The sequence below is a fragment of the Heteronotia binoei genome, chromosome 3, assembly GCF_032191835.1.
Source record: "Heteronotia binoei isolate CCM8104 ecotype False Entrance Well chromosome 3, APGP_CSIRO_Hbin_v1, whole genome shotgun sequence".
In the NCBI taxonomy this organism is placed as follows: Eukaryota; Metazoa; Chordata; class Lepidosauria; order Squamata; family Gekkonidae; genus Heteronotia; species Heteronotia binoei.
Genome location: NC_083225.1, coordinates 163,129,616 through 163,147,964, shown reverse-complemented (window position 1 = coordinate 163,147,964; position 18,349 = coordinate 163,129,616). Strand labels below are relative to the sequence as shown.

Here is an 18,349-nt window from a genome sequence, read left to right as displayed (position 1 = left end):
GCAGTGGCTTGGAGGAGACAGACGTTTAGCCACAGCTATGTTTCAGACTATCCTTCCTTTTTTGTGGGATGAGGTGGATGACCTAGGCATAGCTCTTAATCACCCTGCAATTTCCAGTGATAGCATGGTGTTAAAGAAATTGCTATGACTGCCAAGAGAGAAAGTGACTAAGCCATAATGGCTCCTGATGTCTGCAAGGGATCAGTTTTCTCCAGGACAGTGCATTTTAAAAGCAACAAGCACAAAATAGGGAGATATGAAAGTGCTAAATGTAACTGTACTTCCCATATCGGCAAGCATATGCCCCCCTCCCCCACATCCACCTATATGTGAAGGTCCAGTTTTGATAGAGAATGATCATGCAGGTGAGAGCTCTCACCTCCTTCCCTAATAACCTTTGCCTTTTGCATTAGCTTTTTAGAATCCGTTAGATTTTAGGAATAATGACTGCAAAACACAGACATCAGGCAGACCTGAGGATGAGTCGGTGGGTGCATAACCAATCCTGCCTCATCACATGTAGGCTTTGTTAACCTTAGAGGTACATGTGAACAGGGCAAAAGTATCTCAGCAGTAAAAGCTGTTGTTCAGTTGCACAGTCGAGTCTGATTCTTTGCGACCCCATGGACAAAGTCATTAATTATATTTTTTGTGGATTTTGCAGGCACATAATGCACATCAGTGGACATAACAGCTAATTAGAAACGAAGCTCCACATTCATTAGCAATATACAGCTGACCAGATCCTTAAAGATTTATATTCTTCATAAATACCGATGTGCAAATTAGCCAAAATGTTTATTTTCTTATCTGCAGCTTCTCACTTTTATCCCATCTGTGTAGACTTCCCAGTATATAAGCCTGATTGTGAAGCAAGCCCAACAAGCTTTGCACATTCAGGCTTTCTTGATATGTCGATATGCGAGAGATTCCTGCAGCTGCCAAACCAGTAATACACAAACAGCAAAGCATGATATCAAGTCTGTGATTCTTCAGGGAAGCAGGAGACGGACAATTAGGGTCGACAGCAACTGGCTAGCCGAAGCACTGTTACATCAGCACCCCTAGTGAAGCTAGGCCAGTTTAAGTACTAATTTTAACCCTTAAAAGGCATGGATTTTGCATAACAAAGTCTTCTCCTTTATACTCAATAAGGATCTCAAGAAAAAAGGAGAGCTCCTTTAAGTATGCCTCTCTTCAAGTCCTAGCTATACCAATGACATGCAGATAGCATTCAATGTGCTTACTACTCCTGTAAACTCTTTTGAAGGTTCTCCAAAAGCTGAGCCCAGGGGATATTTATGAGATTATATAAAACCTTGGAGAAGAGAAATGTGTATGCCTTGGAAGAAGGTAGGATAAAAATATAACTAACAGTCAGACAAACCTTTTATATATATAAATGAAACTTAAATGTGTATATTTTTTTGTAGCAGGAACTCCTTTGAGATTAGGACACATACCCCTGCTGTAGCCAATCCTCCAAGAGTTTACAGGGCTCTTAGTTCAGGGCCTACTGTAAGCTCCAAGAGGACTGGCTACATCAGGGGTGTGTGGCCTAATATGCAAAAGAATTCATGCTACAAAAAAACCCCTGTGTGTGTGTGTGTGTGTATATATATATATGTTTCCTTGCTGCCTATACTGGTTATCCAGGCTACCACTAAATCAGGGTTAAAAGTCTAAATAGTGACCACCAGCACCATCCATGTTTTCTTGTGACAATCAACACAGTCTCTGACCCCTGGGTAAATCTTGTGATCAACCTGAGCAGCATGCCTGCAATTCCTCCCTGTCATACAAATCATGCTTCAGCAAGCAGGGACTGAATTGACCTGAAATATGAACTAGGCATGACCTGACATACACATTTCAGTTTCATTTATTTATTTAATTCATTTATACCTCACCTTTCTCCCCAACGGGAACCCAACAATATTTATATCTTTCTCCTCTCCTCCATTTTATCCTTACAATGACCCTGTGAGGCAGGTTAGGCTGAGAGTGTGACTGACCCAAGGCCACCCAACAAGCTTCCATGGCACAAATGGGAATTCACACCTGGGTCTTCCAGATACTAGTGCAACACTCTCAACCACTACACCACATTGGTTGACTGCATTACAATAGCATTACTGCTTTCTCCCCTGGACCAAGGGACTAAGATATATTTCTTGTAGTTAATAAGAGGAAGGAAGATTTAAAAAAGGAGGTTACCAGGTGATTTCCTCATTCACGCAGGCAGTAGCCTTAATTACTCAGTTCATTGATTAAAATAACCAAGAGGAGTCAGTAGTTTAAAAGCTATCTCAAACATCTGAGAACCGTAATGCAAATCAGGTATGCTTTTCATTAAAACAACACAGCAGAGAATAAATATATGTAATAAAGGCCTTGTTCAGTATTTTGTTTCAGGTTAACAGAATCCTTCTTTGGATATCCTGCACATAGGAAAATTCGAGGCAGAGGGATCATTATGACCAAGGCTATATGCTATTTGCATAATTTATCAAAAATGGAATCAATCCTCCTTTTGAACAGTCATTGAATATGTTTCCTCTTTAAAGTAAATTAGATTTCAGTTTAAAAAAACACATTCCGAGAACATATTTAAGCTTGTGATTTTGCCAAAACGTATTCATTTTTTATTGTTATAAATTTGTTCTGGTTTATGCCCTTATCTGGGTCTTTACATCTCAAATGTAAACATTTCCTAAGGATTATGTTGCTCCTGTTTGAATGATTAGTTTCCCAAACACACACTGGCAAGCTTAACAAACCTTTCAAGTCCACTGCCAGAATGCAAACACATAACTGGGCCTGCTTGCTCTTGCTCCAAGTGTTTATGTCCCAGACTGGTAGTTTCCAAGCCTTTTCATCTAATGGGCCCACCAGCTAAAGCTGCAATCCTATGCACATGTATTTGGGATTTCAGTTCCCTCAGCTAGATTTGCCTGCAAGTAAACAGCCTGAGGATCACACTTTTTATTATATTATAGTTAACCCCTAAGACTTGCTGGCTCATTCCTCTGACCAGGTGCTGCAAGGGAAACCCAGGGCTTTTTTTTTAAGCAGGAATGCACAGGAATGCAGTTCCAGCTGGTTTAGTGTTGGCAGTGTGGCCTGATATGCAAATGAGTTCCTGCTGAGCTTTTTCTACAAAAAAGCCCTATGTGAACAATGGTGATGTCAGGGGATGTGGCCAAATATGCAAATGAGTTCCTGCTGGGCTTTTTCTATACAAAAGCCCTGGGGAAACCTATATTCAGGCATTCAGGATCACCCTTTTGGTTATTGTCTACAAAATTAGACAGCAAAAGCACAAAGGACCGCTGATGAAACACTGGTGACCTTTTAACACGGTAACAAATTGGAATCCAATCTTAGTGAAGTAAAGTGGATAGTAAAGAGTTAACTGGAACCTGATTATGGGCTGGAGGAAAACTCCACCCACTGGACTGTTGATCTCTTTTTTTGCTATCAGGTTCTGTGTTTAGTTTGAAGTTAGTAACAATACAACAGTTGTGTATTATTCAGCAACTCACATGAGTACAGCAAATTATTTCATTACTGCGATAAGATCACAAAATTTAGGGACATGACTACCGTTGTCCTTGAAGCAAATCCCTTGCCCCTTTCCTGCCTTGACTACAATTAAGGGAAATGCTGGTACCAACTCTAACCCTACCTGATATGAATCAAGGCTCCTGCCATTTCACATCTTGGTTTATCATTAAGCATGATTAACATCTGTACTTCCATTAGATTTCCATTAGATTTAAGGTGGAGGAGGAAGGAATTCATTTCGGACAAAGGGAAAATATGTTCCTGAGGTTGATTCTTAGCCATAGTTATAAGGGAATCAGAGCAGTATCTGCCATGGTCCAGAGAAATTCTTGGTAAATGAGCCACCCTTGCAGATCCGCCTGTGCATAGTTTTAGAAACAAAACACTGCTGACCTTTTTATTTGGATTAACTTTGGGTACTTAGGTCTTAGATTTAGAAGTCTGATTTCATTTAGACGTGTATAACTTTGAAGCTGTAATTCCCTCCAAGATCTAGAAGATGGGTAAGAGGCAGACTATACTAAGAAACAAACGTAAAATGTTTTCAAATATTCACAGAACCTGCATCACTGGGTTATCTTTTAAATGATACCGTATGAACTTCAAATGCTTTATAGATGTGAGTCATATGGAATCAATCAACATACCTGAAGTTGCATATCAGCAGCAGCGCAAACTTTTTTAGATTCACAGAATCTTGATACCATGTGTTTGGGCAGCGGCTTGAACAAAAAAAAGGGGGGGAGAGAGAAACAAGATATTTCAAATATATTAACTAGAGATGTTTAAATAGTTTTTACACACAACTAATGAACAGACCATACAAGAGTAACATGAAAGTAAAATTGTTTCAGATTGAATCGTAAGTGGGAAAAAACATCAGGGCTCCCATCAGATTCATCTTGCTCATCAACCCAAGATTCTTTATCAAAGGACATCTGCCTTTGATCTGTATCCCTACTGAAAAGACAGAGGGTTGGTGCAAGTGGGAAAGTAGCCATGTGTTCCTTGAGCCAAGGAGAAAGAAATAGTATGTGGAGAGAACATTCTTCCTAGAAAAAGTTGCTCTTTAGTTTTCTAAAGGTGCCCCCTAGGAAAGGGTTTGTATGGATGATATACTGTGCAAGAGATCACTCCTCTCTTTTCCTACTGGAAACTCAACCAGGGTTCCCCACCCCTACTTTCTTGAAGTAGAGGCTGAGTTAGTGGAAACCTTCTGTCCTCAATGGGGAAGCATCTTGGAGATTCTCTTTGTGATAAATATTAGCATTAATACACATATGCAAATCTTGGGAGAGGAGGAAATATAGAACAAAGTCTGGTCAAGAAGACCAGAACTGATCGTTTGTGTCTCCTTAAAGCATAAACATGGCTAGAAACTTCACTCTGGGGCTCTTATCCCATGGCCTCCTGTGAACCACGCTGTCAGGATCAGCCCCAGCCCCCCTTGTAGCTGATCTTCTGCACCAAGGGCATACTGATGCCTCTTGAGTTATAGATATTTATTTAAATTTTATTTTATGTATTTGAGTCCCCACAGCAGGAGAAAACTGGGATAAATTTCTTAAAAAATAAATACATTAGCTCCCTTCTTGGCACAAAATCATACTGTTGTCATAAAAAATACAGAGTGACAAATAAACCTAGCACTTTTTAAGACAGGAGAAAATATCTAATGATATGTAAGAGGGAAAAGAAGAAGAAATATTCACAGGACTAGGATCTTTCTTCCTTTAGGTATATATCATCATCATCTTCATAATCATAGCTAATAATCCCTTAATGGAATTGGCCCAATCCAGCTTTCCCATTGGTTGTGGTGTGCACTCCATTAGTGATTGGCCCATGAACTGCCATTCATTTGCTCTCCTGTGCTATTTGCTGACTACGCTCTTCTTCCCTGCCCACTGCTGGACCCAGGACAGACAAGGACTGGGCCACTGGGGAAGCTATTAGGCAGTAGCTGTTGCTAGACAATGTATCTTGCTTCTGTCAGAAAAGGCAACTAAGCTTGGTTCTCTCAGTAAAAGGTGTGGGAAGAAGGCCCTTTCTAGTCCTCTTATGGCCTTTGAGGAAGAACTCCCTGGGCCCAGTCCTGACTAGTGGGAAATTCCTGAAGATCTTGTGGTGGAGTCTACAGAAGCCAGAGTTTGGGGAGGAGAGAGGCCTCAGCTGAATATAATGTCATAGAGTCCACCCCCCAAAGCAGTTATTTTCTCAAGGGGGAGAGAGAGCTGTTGTTTGGAGATCAGATGTGATATCAGGAGATCTTCAGATTCTACCCGCAGGTTGGCTACCCTATGCCTGGCTGCTTGCCAGTGCTGCTAGGAAGGAGACAGCATTGCCAACTGCAAATTGGGAAATTCCTGGAGATCTGAGTGGTGAAGCCTGGAGAGGGTGTTGAGGAGGGGAAGGACCTCAGACAGATACAATGCCACAGACTCCCTCCAAACCAGCCACTCCCTCCTGGGGAACCACTGTTGCCAATCTCCAGGTCAGGGCTGAAGATCACTCAGAGTTACAACTGTTCTCCAGGTGGAGAAAATGACTGCTTTGCAGGGTGGACTTTGTCATATACCCTGCTGAGGTAGCTTCCTTCCTGCTTTGGTCCGCACTGTGATTTCAGACTAGTCACAGCCTAACCTATCTCACAGGGTTGTTGCGCAGATCAAAAGGGGAAGAGGAGAATGATGTAAGCTGCTTTGGTCCACACTGTGGAGAAAGACTCCTTTTCCTAGGCAGAGGCTGCAGGGAGGGGAGAGGAGATGGAAAGCTGAAGTCAGATCAATTCCCCTACAGAAAAAGGCCACCTTGGGTGGGTGGGAAGACACCAAGGTAGGGGGGGACACTCATTCAGAGTCTTCTTCTAGAGCCTTTTGTATTTCCCCCCACAATAGGCCTTATTCCTAGTATTCACATAAAAAACTGAGTGGAGGCTCCTGTGAACCAGACATTTCACAGTGGAACTCCATGCTGCCAGAAAAATAGGCTAGTAGTGAAAACAGCATTCTATTATCTATGCAACCTTCTATAACTTGTAGTACATCTTAGCCTGGATCTGGACAACATTGTGCTGTACATTCCCATGCCACAGCCAGCAGAGACAACCATTTATGTGGAACGTAAGGCAGAAAAATAAACAGTAGGATGGATGTTGGGCTAAAATTTGTTTTACAGGGGTGGGGGGAGAAAGAGAACTTGAGAGAACTCCATATAGGGAAGTCATTTTCATTGGTAGCTATCTGTAATTCTACCATTCTACCATGACCAAACTCTCTAACACATTCAAAACCCACTTTAGGTTCTGAAACAAAACACAGATGTCTAATATAACAAAGGACTCTTAAATCATGCTTGAAGCTTTACAGCTGATGTGTTGAGGTGTTTTTGAATCACTTCATCAGAATTTATAGAATCTTAATGCACAGAAACATGTTTAAAAGTTTCTGCACCAATAATGACCACCAGAAAAACTGTACTAATACAACAAAAACAACTGCTTTTATTGAAAACTGAGGAAAAAATGTTAACCAAGATAAAATCTGGCATAGAAGAATGGATAAGAAATGCTCTTAAGATGAAAAGCTGCTTCATGTAGTAGTTAACCAGTCAAAATCTGTAATTTTCCCATCCAGAAAATAGTACATTTTTAAAAAATACAGGAAGATCCAACGTGCAAAGCTATAATTTTCAATATCAAAATTTGACCAACAGACATTTATTCTGTACTGTAATAAAACTGCTATTCCAGGTTTTATTCCACAGATGCAAACCCCCTGATTAGAATGATTTTTAAACTGGGAGTGCAGCATGCTCTTTTGAGAAACAAAGCAGAAAAACTGTAAACAAATACAAACATGAAACAGGCTGAAATGTTAGACCACACACAGGGCATCATATAGATGAAAGGAAGGCAGGTGGATCCAAGGATTTCCCCCTCATCTCTTCTCATGAAAGAAATGTAAAGTTGAAAACATAAGTTGCTCCCCCAGGTAGGTAATTACTATTTTTACTAGTTAATCCTTTACTCTTCTGAGCTACACAGCTGTTGCCCATAACGGTCAAGGTGACCTATGAAGCTTATAAAGGAAAGGCAATGGGGCACCCAATAGGTTCAGAAAACTCAGCATCATTATAGACTGGCTGTAGTCTAATTCACACTGCAGTCTAACAAATCCACAGCACATAATATAGGTAGGGCTTATGTCAAAGCAAATGATGCTGTACATTTGCTGTAGGTCCTCTATTTTGGAAGATTGTCCTGCCATAATGGATGGGTTTAGCTAGAATCAGGTCATCATGGTGTAGTCCTGATTGTGTCTCCATTCCTTCCAGCCAATGCCCTTTGCGTCTATCCCTTCTCACAGCAACTTCACTGTTTCTGTGATTACAACAAAAATCAAATTAAGATAGGATGGAGATGTATGGGTGCAAATAATCCATGTTAAATTATTTTAAGCATTCATGCGTCCTGTCAACATCATTTCAGGAATATGCCAAAGAAATGAAAGATTATGTTTTATTTTGTTTTGATTTTCATTTGCTGATCTTGGGTGAATCATTCTTTTCCAACTTAACCTACTACATATGCCATCAAGAGCACTTTAGAGCAGTGTTCTTCAGCTGCTCCATGCCTGGGACACATCTTTAATCCCCAGGATGCAGCACAGAAGCCACTGAACAGAAAGTAGTAACATCAGTTACATGACAGGAAACCATAAGAGAGCAGAGTCAATAACAGTCAGAAGATGAAGACTCACTGATGTAAAAAATAGGACCATGGGAAGAAGACAAAGAACCAAAGAATGGAAACACAAGCCAATAACAAGGAGATATATGTGAGGTACAAGCTGAAGATCACAGAAGAAAAATAAGAGTAGGTTTTTATACCACACTTTTTAAGGAATCTCAGAGTGGTTTACAGTCCCCTTTCCTTCCTCTTCCCACAACAGACATCCTGTGAGGCAGCTGGGGCTGAGAGAGCTCTGAGAAAACTGACTGGTCCAAAGTCACCGAGCATGTTGGCTCTGAACCACTACACCACAGCTGTTAAGCACAAAGCATACACCAAACCACAGGGATGAGGCAAGTGAGAAGGCTTGTGGTCAGGCCAGGCAGGAAGAGAAAAAAGGTAGGGGAAAGTTCTCATGGGGAGGAGGACTCCACTGTGGAGCACTGAAGGACCAACTGGCAGAGATAGCACTAAGAGAATGAAAGCATCTGTGAGTTTTCATAAAGGGAAGGAACTTTGTGCCCACAAAAACACACATGGAGTACTGGAGGAGAGATAGGAGGGTTGAGTGGGAGCAGGGGTGGAGAAAGGAGAGTGGTTTCATGAGAAGAGATTCCCTGCCACAAGCATATGTCTAAGGGGGGTTGGCCAAAGGAGGAGAAAGAAAGCAGAGTGCCATGACCTACAGGTTCTATACAAGCTTTCTGGAAGCATCTGGATGGCCCTTGTATACAATTGACCTTTTGTTCAACTGATTTTAGACTTATTTTAAAATCTATCCTCTTTTTAAAAAATGGAATTGACAAAACAACTGAATGACATCTGTCAGTTTTCTGAAAATTAGTGAGATTTGGTCAGAGTCAGATAAAAGAGTAAAAAAAGGGTTTGGCATGTTCTAACATCTTATCTAGAATCTTTTTTTACTATTTTAGTTTAGAAAAAAAAAGGACTAAGGAGGGACAAGTAGAGGCCTATAAAAACATGAATGGTCAAAAAAGAGCTATTTCCCCTTCTCTGTATTATAACATTAGAAATTTAGGGGTCATCCCAAAAATTGTTCAGCAGCTGACAGAGGAAAAAATAAGGAAGAGATGTCTCACACAATGCATAATTAACTTACGGAATTCAGTAACACAAGATGTAGGCATCTAGAAAAGAACAAGAGTCCAGAAGCACCTTAAAAGCTAATAAAAATTGTGGCAGGGTATGAGCTTTTGTGAGTTGCTGATTATTAGATGCCTCAGTAGGCATTTAGATGGTCACTGCTGAAAATACTTTGTCCAGCGTAGAGTCCACCTAAACACCTTTTTCTGCTCCTGCAGAACTCTGCATATATTCTAGTTTGCCTACTTCCCAGCTATGAGCCACTGTGGTAACTTTCCCAATAGCACTTTCTTCAGACTTCAAAGTAAAAAAAACTGAAACAAATATTTTTTTTTGCTTTACCAAATAAACACACTGGAAAATTTGGCAGCAGTAAGTGGATTCAGTTTACAGAACTCTTATTTTTAAAAATGGCTTCAGCCAAATGGGCTCTCTCTATATATAATTTTCCACAGTTTTATACTTCATTTTAAGTTGCTTCAAGAACTGTCAGTATCTGGTTTAAAATAAGGCAGAATAGTTAGATCTTGCTAATCTGTATTTTGATTAAGCACAATGCCACAGATCCATAGTAAAATGGAATTTCAAGTTTGCAGTTCACCGGAGCATAGGACAACCTGTTCTTTTCGGTCATGTGACTGAACACAGGCAACATAGATGGTCATGCACTTGTAAGGCATTATTGGGAGGGGGAGCACATCCTTTTATAACTTGGCTAAATAATGCACTGTAACTATTAGAGCAAAGTCAGATGTGACATTTCCCCTAGACAGGGATGAGAAAAAACAGGACCCACAAGTATTCTGTCATGTATGAAAAAGATACCACATTTCAAAGTCAGAGCTGAAAACATGACAAAATATGCTGCTTATTGGTCACTAACAATGTATACTTTATTCCTACATGAAATGTCTTTCTACAGGAAGTAGATTGCATATGCAACTGTTTATTCGCATATATTCAAAGGTTTTTCCAGAAAGGGATGGGATTCTTCAAACACCCCTCCCTTCTTTCAAGAGTACATATACATGAGTACACATTTAGCTTCACAGGACCACCGTCTGTGTAGGAGGGAAAACAACTTTCGTTGAATCATACCTCAAATACATTTATGAAGATTTAAATACCACTGATTTCCGTAAGAGTGGTTAGAACTGAACAGATAAGTTGTCTGCAATCCTAAATACACTTCTTCCTGAATCAATGTTGCTATAAAAACACCACAGAAGCAGAATGTACAGCACACAACACCCCCCCCCCTTCCCATGTGCCCAAGAGTATCCTGAAGAGGTACGACTAGCGCCAAAGAACTGTCAGCAATCTAGTCAGCACAGATTCAAGTAGGTGTTTTTAAAAAACTGGGACTCTTATTGTCTGTAAGAGGATTCTGGTACAGCCCATATTTAAGTTATTTTGGTTTATCTATATGGGTTCTTTATATTGTTCCTGAAAGGGTCATACGTATGCTTGAATATTCTAGTTGGAACAATTTTTTTAATCTAAAATGCAACAAGTATTTCATTTGCTTTTTAAATGAGCCCCCATTTTTATTCCACAGCCTTGATGAAAAGAGTACTGCTTAGGTTCTAACCAAAGGTGACGTAACTGAGAACAGTAAATCAAAGCAGCACCTTGCTGAGAGCATAACTAATGGCAAGGAAAGCTAGTCGAATTTGGCCCTACTTCTAAGCATTTGAAAACAAAGTTTGCTTCAGCCATTGATTTTTCCACAGAATAGACTGTGCATGGCCACTATGGTCATAATAAGCAACAGGTAAAACTTGTATTGCTCGTTTAAAATTAGCAAATAAAGTATTTGGTATAATAGACTTCATTTTGCTTTTAAATCTTATGATCAAACTGATCATTTTTTTAAAAAAAAAGATTCGATAATTTTTTTTTTTTCATATTCAGTGAGGCTAAAGAAACACACCTTCAGAAACATGACAGCAAAACAGCAGTTTCAGGCTTGAGTCCTAATCCTACATTACAACTCATCCTGTCTGCCTTTTCAAGGCTGAATTACAGCCAGGCTCAACTGCTTCCTGGTACACAAGGCATTCGTGCCAAACAAGCTCCTCTGCAAAATAAACCAGAATGGGACACAGAGCGCCTGGCTCTTGATTTATGGCTTCTAAAGAAATACGGACTGGATTTATTAAGATATTTGCAAAACACAAAGCTGTACATTGTATTCTAAAAATTCTTTTAATGCATTTCTCTCTTATGTGCAAATCTGTTCATTCTAAGCACCCAGTTCCATAATTTGATGAAAGGCCAGACAACTATTACAATTTGTGACAGAGTAATCTTTGTCAAGATGGCACCATGGGATTTTTTCAAGGTGCTTGGATATTTCTAGTCCTGTTATCATTATAGCAATAACTTTATTCAGTTCACTGGAAAGCAGTCATTTCCCAACCGTGTTTTCCAATCAACAGAGCACTATATATGATTGATAGTAACATGTGATGAGTTCCTGCATAGCATTATATACCCTGAATTCCCACTGCTGTCAGAAGGCTCTATAGACTTTAAACTTCTGTAACACCTTTAACAGGTAGGGTAGCTGACACACATGACACATGAAGCCACCTTATACTGACTCAGACCATTGGCCATCAAGATTGACCGTGGCTCTCCAGAGTCTTAGGCTGAGGTCTTTCATATCACCTACTGCCTGGTCTGTTTAACTGGAGATGGGGGTGGAACCTGGGACCCTCTGTATGCAAAGCAGAAGCTCTTCCATTGAGCTACAATCTCTCCCTAAAGCCCAAATTGGCAACTGAAAAGCCCACTGACAGCAGTTTCTCCTTCAACGTGTATGCCCTCAGCATATCACTTGAGGACAGGCAGAAAAGGGTGCCAATGGACCCAGATGGGGGTGCATGAATACCTCAGGACTGCACTGAGATGTTATAAATAATAGCAATACATCAGTAAAACTGTACTTAAGAGCAACTATCAAGAAAATTTAACAAGAACAGTCAATTTGAAGGTCACACAACAAGTAAATGTGCAAGCTACCTGTCCAGTGCAAAGAACTGCAGCAAAATGGCCAGCAAAGAGTACCAGAAAGCATTTGCCCAGAAGAATATGCCACCTCTGTGAATTCAGAACTGAACAGAGTGACAAGTGGAATCATGAAAATCAACAAGAGAGGCTGTGGCTCAGTGGCACTGCATCTGCTGGGCATGAATAAGGGCTCAAGTTCAAACCCGGACATCTCAAGTTAAAGCATCTAGCATTAGGTGATGTAAAAGACCCTTCTCTGCCTGAGACCTTGGAGAGCCCCAGCCAGTCTGAATTAACAAGACTGACGATGGACCAGTGGACTGCTTCAGTATAAAGCAGCTTCATGTATTCAGGTTCTGCCATTTACTTTAATGGTGTGAGGGGTGCTAGCATAAAGCAAGGGAAAACGTTAACAATTTTAAACTAAAGTTTTAATAGGTTTTGAAAACTGCTAAGCAAAATAGAGTGATTTTCACTATGTCAGGGTGGGCCTTTCATTCAGGGATCCTTTGTATCTGTTTCTCGGGTGAGGAATTCTACAGGTCAGCCATGCCCCCATACAATACGGAGAATCCTTTACAGCATTTTGGGTTGCACATTCAGGGGATTGAGATGTTAGGGTTGTTGGACTGGCAATCCAGAGAAACACTGAAGTAACCCGTCCAGTTGGAGAAGCATGGGATGGGAATTAATAAAAGGCCACCAACACAGCAACAACCAGAGGGTAGAAGAACCTGACATCTGGAGGAGGGAGATGTGAAGCAGCTGTTGTGGCAGAGAGCAGTTCTGTCAGCACCACAGGAGAACGTGCCTGATGACTGGCCAGTAGGACCCCATGTAGAATGCTGACGGCAATGGGCTATGCAGAATGCTGCTGGCCATTCACTTGCTGTGTACCATCATGGTGTTGGGAGAGATGCCTTTTCTTCAATACTGCCCTTTGTCCCACTGGAGTAAGGACATGAAGCTGCCTTTCCCTTCCACTCCTTCTTCCTATCTACCACCTGCTGCCTCATCTACTGCCTCACCAGCAGTGCTCAAGGGGAAAAGTTTCTCTAGGTTGCTAACTTGGCAAAACTAGCACAGATGGCCAGATCTACAGCTCCGCGCTATCTGGAAGTGCACCCTGTAACACAACCAATAAGGTCCTGTGGCTCTACACTGCCAAAAAAATCAGCAATGGTCGATAAGCATTATTTCCAGCAGCTGACCCTCCACTATTGAGCTTTCCATTGAGGAGCCCACAATAGGCTTCTCAACAAACCTAAGCAAAAGACAGGCTTCTAAGAAAACAGCAGTTTGAAAAAGATGGATGTAAGTATATTGTCAAAGCATTTTATATGGGGACTAGCAAGGGATGATAATTTGCTTTAATTCTAACAGTGAACATAAACATTTCATAGAACAAAGAATGACCTTCCCTGAGAAGTATAAGTTTACAATTTTTACTTTACTAAAGCTTTATGAGCAGTACACAGAATTCTCTATAATTATGTTATTGAAAGTGTACTAGCTCCATTTCAGATCCACAAAATTCTATTTTCTTTTTTGGCTAGGTAAAGAAAGGTCACTAGTTCAACTAGTCTGTACAGCAATTCTATGTTTGTGTATGTACACATGCATTCTAGAAATCCTACATTTTAAGATGAAAATCCAATTCAACCCCCACATCCATTTTCAGTGGGCCAGGAAAAATGTAAAACCTAGTACCACCAGGCTTGAATGAATATCACAATGAAACTCAATATTTAAATTTATGACATAATTTTGCAGCTGCCCTTGAAAATCTACTTTGTGTTTGGGGAGGGAAAAATATACAATATGAACATTACAATGCAATATCTGAAACAATATCTGAAACAAGACCACTCAGACCTTATACATTGGTAATACAATGTATATTTCACATTAAAAAGAGGCTTCTCAGAAAAAGAGTAGGTTCACTTGACATATTGTCTGGGTAGAAAGAATGCAGCTTCTATGCTCTTCGCAGTGTCTTGAGTGCAGTTAGCACTACATCAAAGCTTTCTTATTTAACAATCCAATGAACCAATGGTCTTGGAAATCCATAACAGCATTAGGTATTTCAGGACAAAAGATGTAAGGTGTCCAGTGGCACCTTATAACTAAAAAGTTTATTGAGCCTCTTCAGTGCCACTAGACTTCTGCTTTATTTTGTTGCTACAAAATAACCCTGCTTTAGAACCTGCATTAATGATAGTTTTTAAGGGCTTTAGTTTACAAAAAAAACCTGCTTTCCAATTAACCCTACCTGCCCTGTTTTGTAGTGCCTTGCAAACTGGTTCACCACTCTGTAATCATTTGCAAAGTACTCCATCAAGATAGAGGGAACTTCTGCAAAGTCAGTAGAACACCTTGTCCCTGCAGAGGATGAAGCAGAAGGATTAACATGTAGGGAATCATGATATCTGGATGAATTCCTGGCTTTCCCAGTGTTCCTCTTCTCTTTCCAATTGCACTTTTGATGAACTGTGATTAATCATTCATTAAGTAAACATTTCATTTCTATAACATTACTGTGAACGTTGGCAGAAAAGTTGAATGATAATCCTACAGGTTTTACTGCAAATCACAAAGTAAAACACAATATTTGAACAGCTGGGTGAGGCGCCCTACAAAGCTGTGGATCACACCCTTTATAAACTTAAGCCAGGATACAGCCAACCTGGCCCCACATTAAACACCAAATCTTTAATTGTCTTAACTCTGTTCCCAATTACAATAAAAATATCAAACTATGCTTGAGAATTTAATCCCACATACAAATATTATCATCTCCATCAGCCTGACAATCTCACACAATCCATATTTGCTTTCTTGAATTGTTCAAGATGTCATTCATTTGAAGAGAAGGGTGGCGATGTTTTTTTGGCTACTTCAAGACATTATGAAATAGAATTTTCATTCTGCAAATGTACTCTCTCTTTCTAACTGGCACATTTCAAACTTTTCATTATCATCAGTTTCTTAAAACACAACAGTACTGTTTATTATGAGAATTACAGACTTTCCCTAGGAAGCGGTTCTGTTTCAAATTTTCAACTGCAATACATGTGGATGGACTGGACTGTTCCTTTTATTAGTTAGGGAGCCATAGTTTACTGAAGCTATCATCGGCTCTGATCCACTATCACAACAACACTGTGATTGGGGTTTTTTTGTCTTTGCTAAAAATTAGTGCCAGGCTAATGACAAATGTCACATGGCATTTCCCATTCCAAACACTGGAATGCACACCTTCCATTAAGGTGCTTCTTGGTAGGGGGAACACTTGGTAAAAGGAAAATAAGTCATCTCCAGCACCACCATCACCCTGCAGTAATTTTATATATTATCCACTGCACACAGACAGGACATTGTACTACTGTCACTAGAGCAAGGCTAGAGGAAACAGCACTCTAAAAAAAATTGTCTGGCTATACCAGGGATGGCCAAACTATGGCTCGGGAGTCACATGTGGCTCTTTCACACATATTGTGTGGCTCTCAAAGCCCCCACCATCCTGTCAGCCAGAATTTGTCTCTTTAAATCACTTCTCCAAGCTAAGCCAGCTGGTGGCTTGCAGAATGCATTTCAAGTTGCTTTCTTTCCACTTCTCCCTCCCCCATCTATTTCGTTCCTTCCGGAAAGCTTCTTTACAGCCACCAGCTTGCCCCACAGTGGTTTTCCTAAGGGCAGAGTTTTCCTTTCCACATCACAGTGAATTGCAACCAGGTCTTTATATGGTAGAAACACCTCAGAACATACAGATTAGAGTAGGGGGCTAAACCTGATTCTGGTCCCTAGAGACCCCTACCACCAGAATAATGCTTGCTCTCATCTGCATAATCTCACTGTAATTCTGTTTCTTAACAGATTTTGAATTCATTCTATATAATATAGAAGTTAATGTGGAACAATTTTTGAACAGTTACTCAGTCTGAAGGTCAGTAAGAAACATTACTGAAAAAAATATCATCAGCTGCCTTTAAGAAAAAAAATTAAAATTTCTGACTGCTGAACAACCACACATGTAGTCTATAATAAAAGCCTGAAATGGGTGTTTGTGAAAAATGAAGGATTGCTCTGACCGTTAATGAATAAACACTAAGCACTTACCAGTGACATGCTGATATCGAGTCCTTCCCAGCATAGAATGAACGGCATGTCCCATTTCATGGAAGAGGTTTTCCATCATGCCAGGAGTTAGTAGTGTTGGTGAACCCCTAGTGGAATGGGGCAAGCTCAGCATCAGGACAACAACAGGAAGTTGATATTCGCCATTTTCTTTTAGTCTGCCTCCACGAATTGTAAAATGACAATCCTTTTTTTCAAAGAAAAAGAAAAACCTCTAAGAAAATGAAATGCAATATTTTACCACATTAACAACATTTAAACCACCCATACATACATTCAGCCTGTTCACAATTATTGTACCATCTTCGGTCAAGCAGTTGCACTCTTCTGAATGAAGACTTGTCTAGCTGGCCAGTTAAAGCAAGTCCACCTGTTTAATACAGTTCTTTTGGTTGAGTTTCATTTTAAAGTTTGCTTACTATAATAAGGTAGGATTGCCAACTCTGGGTTGGAAAATTCCTGGAGATTTTTGAAATACTTCTTCACCCAAAGGGTAACACATGGAATTCACTGCCACAGGAGGTGGTGATGTAGTAGGTGTCTTGAAGGTCTATCAACGCCATCCAGGCATCTTTTGGAATCAACGGAAGGATAGACTGCAGGGTAATCAGGGTAATCATGCAGATTTTTTTTGTACTGTACATGGCGATCGAGTTTGCGAAGGTCCAGTATTGGACACTGTCCTCCATCTCTTTGGTACTAGGAAGTATTGGGAATAGAACCGTGCGATGGAACTGCGGTGGAACTGGTTCTACGGCTGCCTTGTCTAGCAAGGTGCAGATCTCCGTTTGAAGTGGGAAGGATGGAGGAGTACGTATGAATCGATGGAGCCTTGGAGGAGAATCAAACTCTATGGTGTAGCCCCTGTGGATTATCGCCAGGACCCAGGAATCTGATGTTATGTATTCCCATGTGGGGTAGAAAGGAAGCAGTCTCGTGATGCTGGGTGGATGTTGCGGAAGAGGAGATGGCATTAGGAAGTCAAAGAGACTGTTTTGAAGTGGGAGTCGTCTTCTTTGTGGTCTGTGTACGAGGCGGTTGATGGAAGGGTTGTTTAGCTGGTGGAGCTTTGCGCTTCCAGTAGTCAGCCTGTCTTGGTGAGCGGGGACGTTTATAGTAGGACGGTTTCCAAACTCTCTGCCGATTAGGTTGAGATTGTTGTTGACTGACTCCCAATCTCCTAGCTCTTTTTCTGCTGTCATCGACAGTAGTCAGGATGTCGTCGAATGTTGCATTAAAAAGGCCCTGGACATCAAAGGGCAGGTCCTCAATTTTAAATTTGATATCTGGTTGCAGTGAGAAGGATCGGAGCCAGGCATGGCGATGCAGGGCGATGGATGTGGCCATGGTCCTGGATGAGCAAGCTACAGCATGATGAACTGAATTAATTTGTTGCTTGCTAACTCGGGAAATTTCTTGCAGGAGTTGTGATGCTTGCTTTTGTGCAGAATCCGGTAGAGATGGAACCAGCGTAGTTAGCTGAGAAGTCAAATTAAAAGTATAAGCTGAAAAATATGCTTAAATAATTATGAATTTTAGAGGTGGCAGTAGAGAGGGAGTAAATCTTTCTCCCTAAGGTGTCAAGTTTTTTCCATTCCTTCTCAGGTGGGGCCGGATGACGTGTCTGTTTAGACTTTGATGAGGAGTGCACAATCATGGAGTTGGGTTCAGGGTGATTGAATAGTTATTTAGAATCCGGTGCATGGGTTTTACATAATGATTCGATCCTTTTGGATGTAGGAGGAACAGATGCAGGCTTATCCCAAGCCTCTTTTAGGCCTTCAAGGTGAACAG

General features: G+C 40.7%; 2 protein-coding genes across 2 annotated transcripts in view; one reads left to right on the top strand and one right to left on the bottom strand.

Annotated features, from left to right (window-relative positions):
- The window catches only part of TNFRSF19 (TNF receptor superfamily member 19), a 231,980-nt gene that overhangs the window by 147,379 nt on the left and 66,252 nt on the right, over positions 1 to 18,349 (top strand). The gene's annotated exons all lie outside the window — the stretch shown is intronic.
- The window catches only part of MIPEP (mitochondrial intermediate peptidase), a 66,886-nt gene that overhangs the window by 20,079 nt on the left and 28,458 nt on the right, over positions 1 to 18,349 (bottom strand). Inside the window, exons 13-15 of the mRNA XM_060234792.1 lie at positions 16,538 to 16,742; positions 14,691 to 14,800; positions 4,215 to 4,289 (exon numbers count right to left, since the gene is read on the bottom strand). Of these exons, the coding sequence (XP_060090775.1) occupies positions 4,215 to 4,289; positions 14,691 to 14,800; positions 16,538 to 16,742 (390 nt within the window). The remainder of the gene's footprint in view (positions 1 to 4,214; positions 4,290 to 14,690; positions 14,801 to 16,537; positions 16,743 to 18,349) is intronic.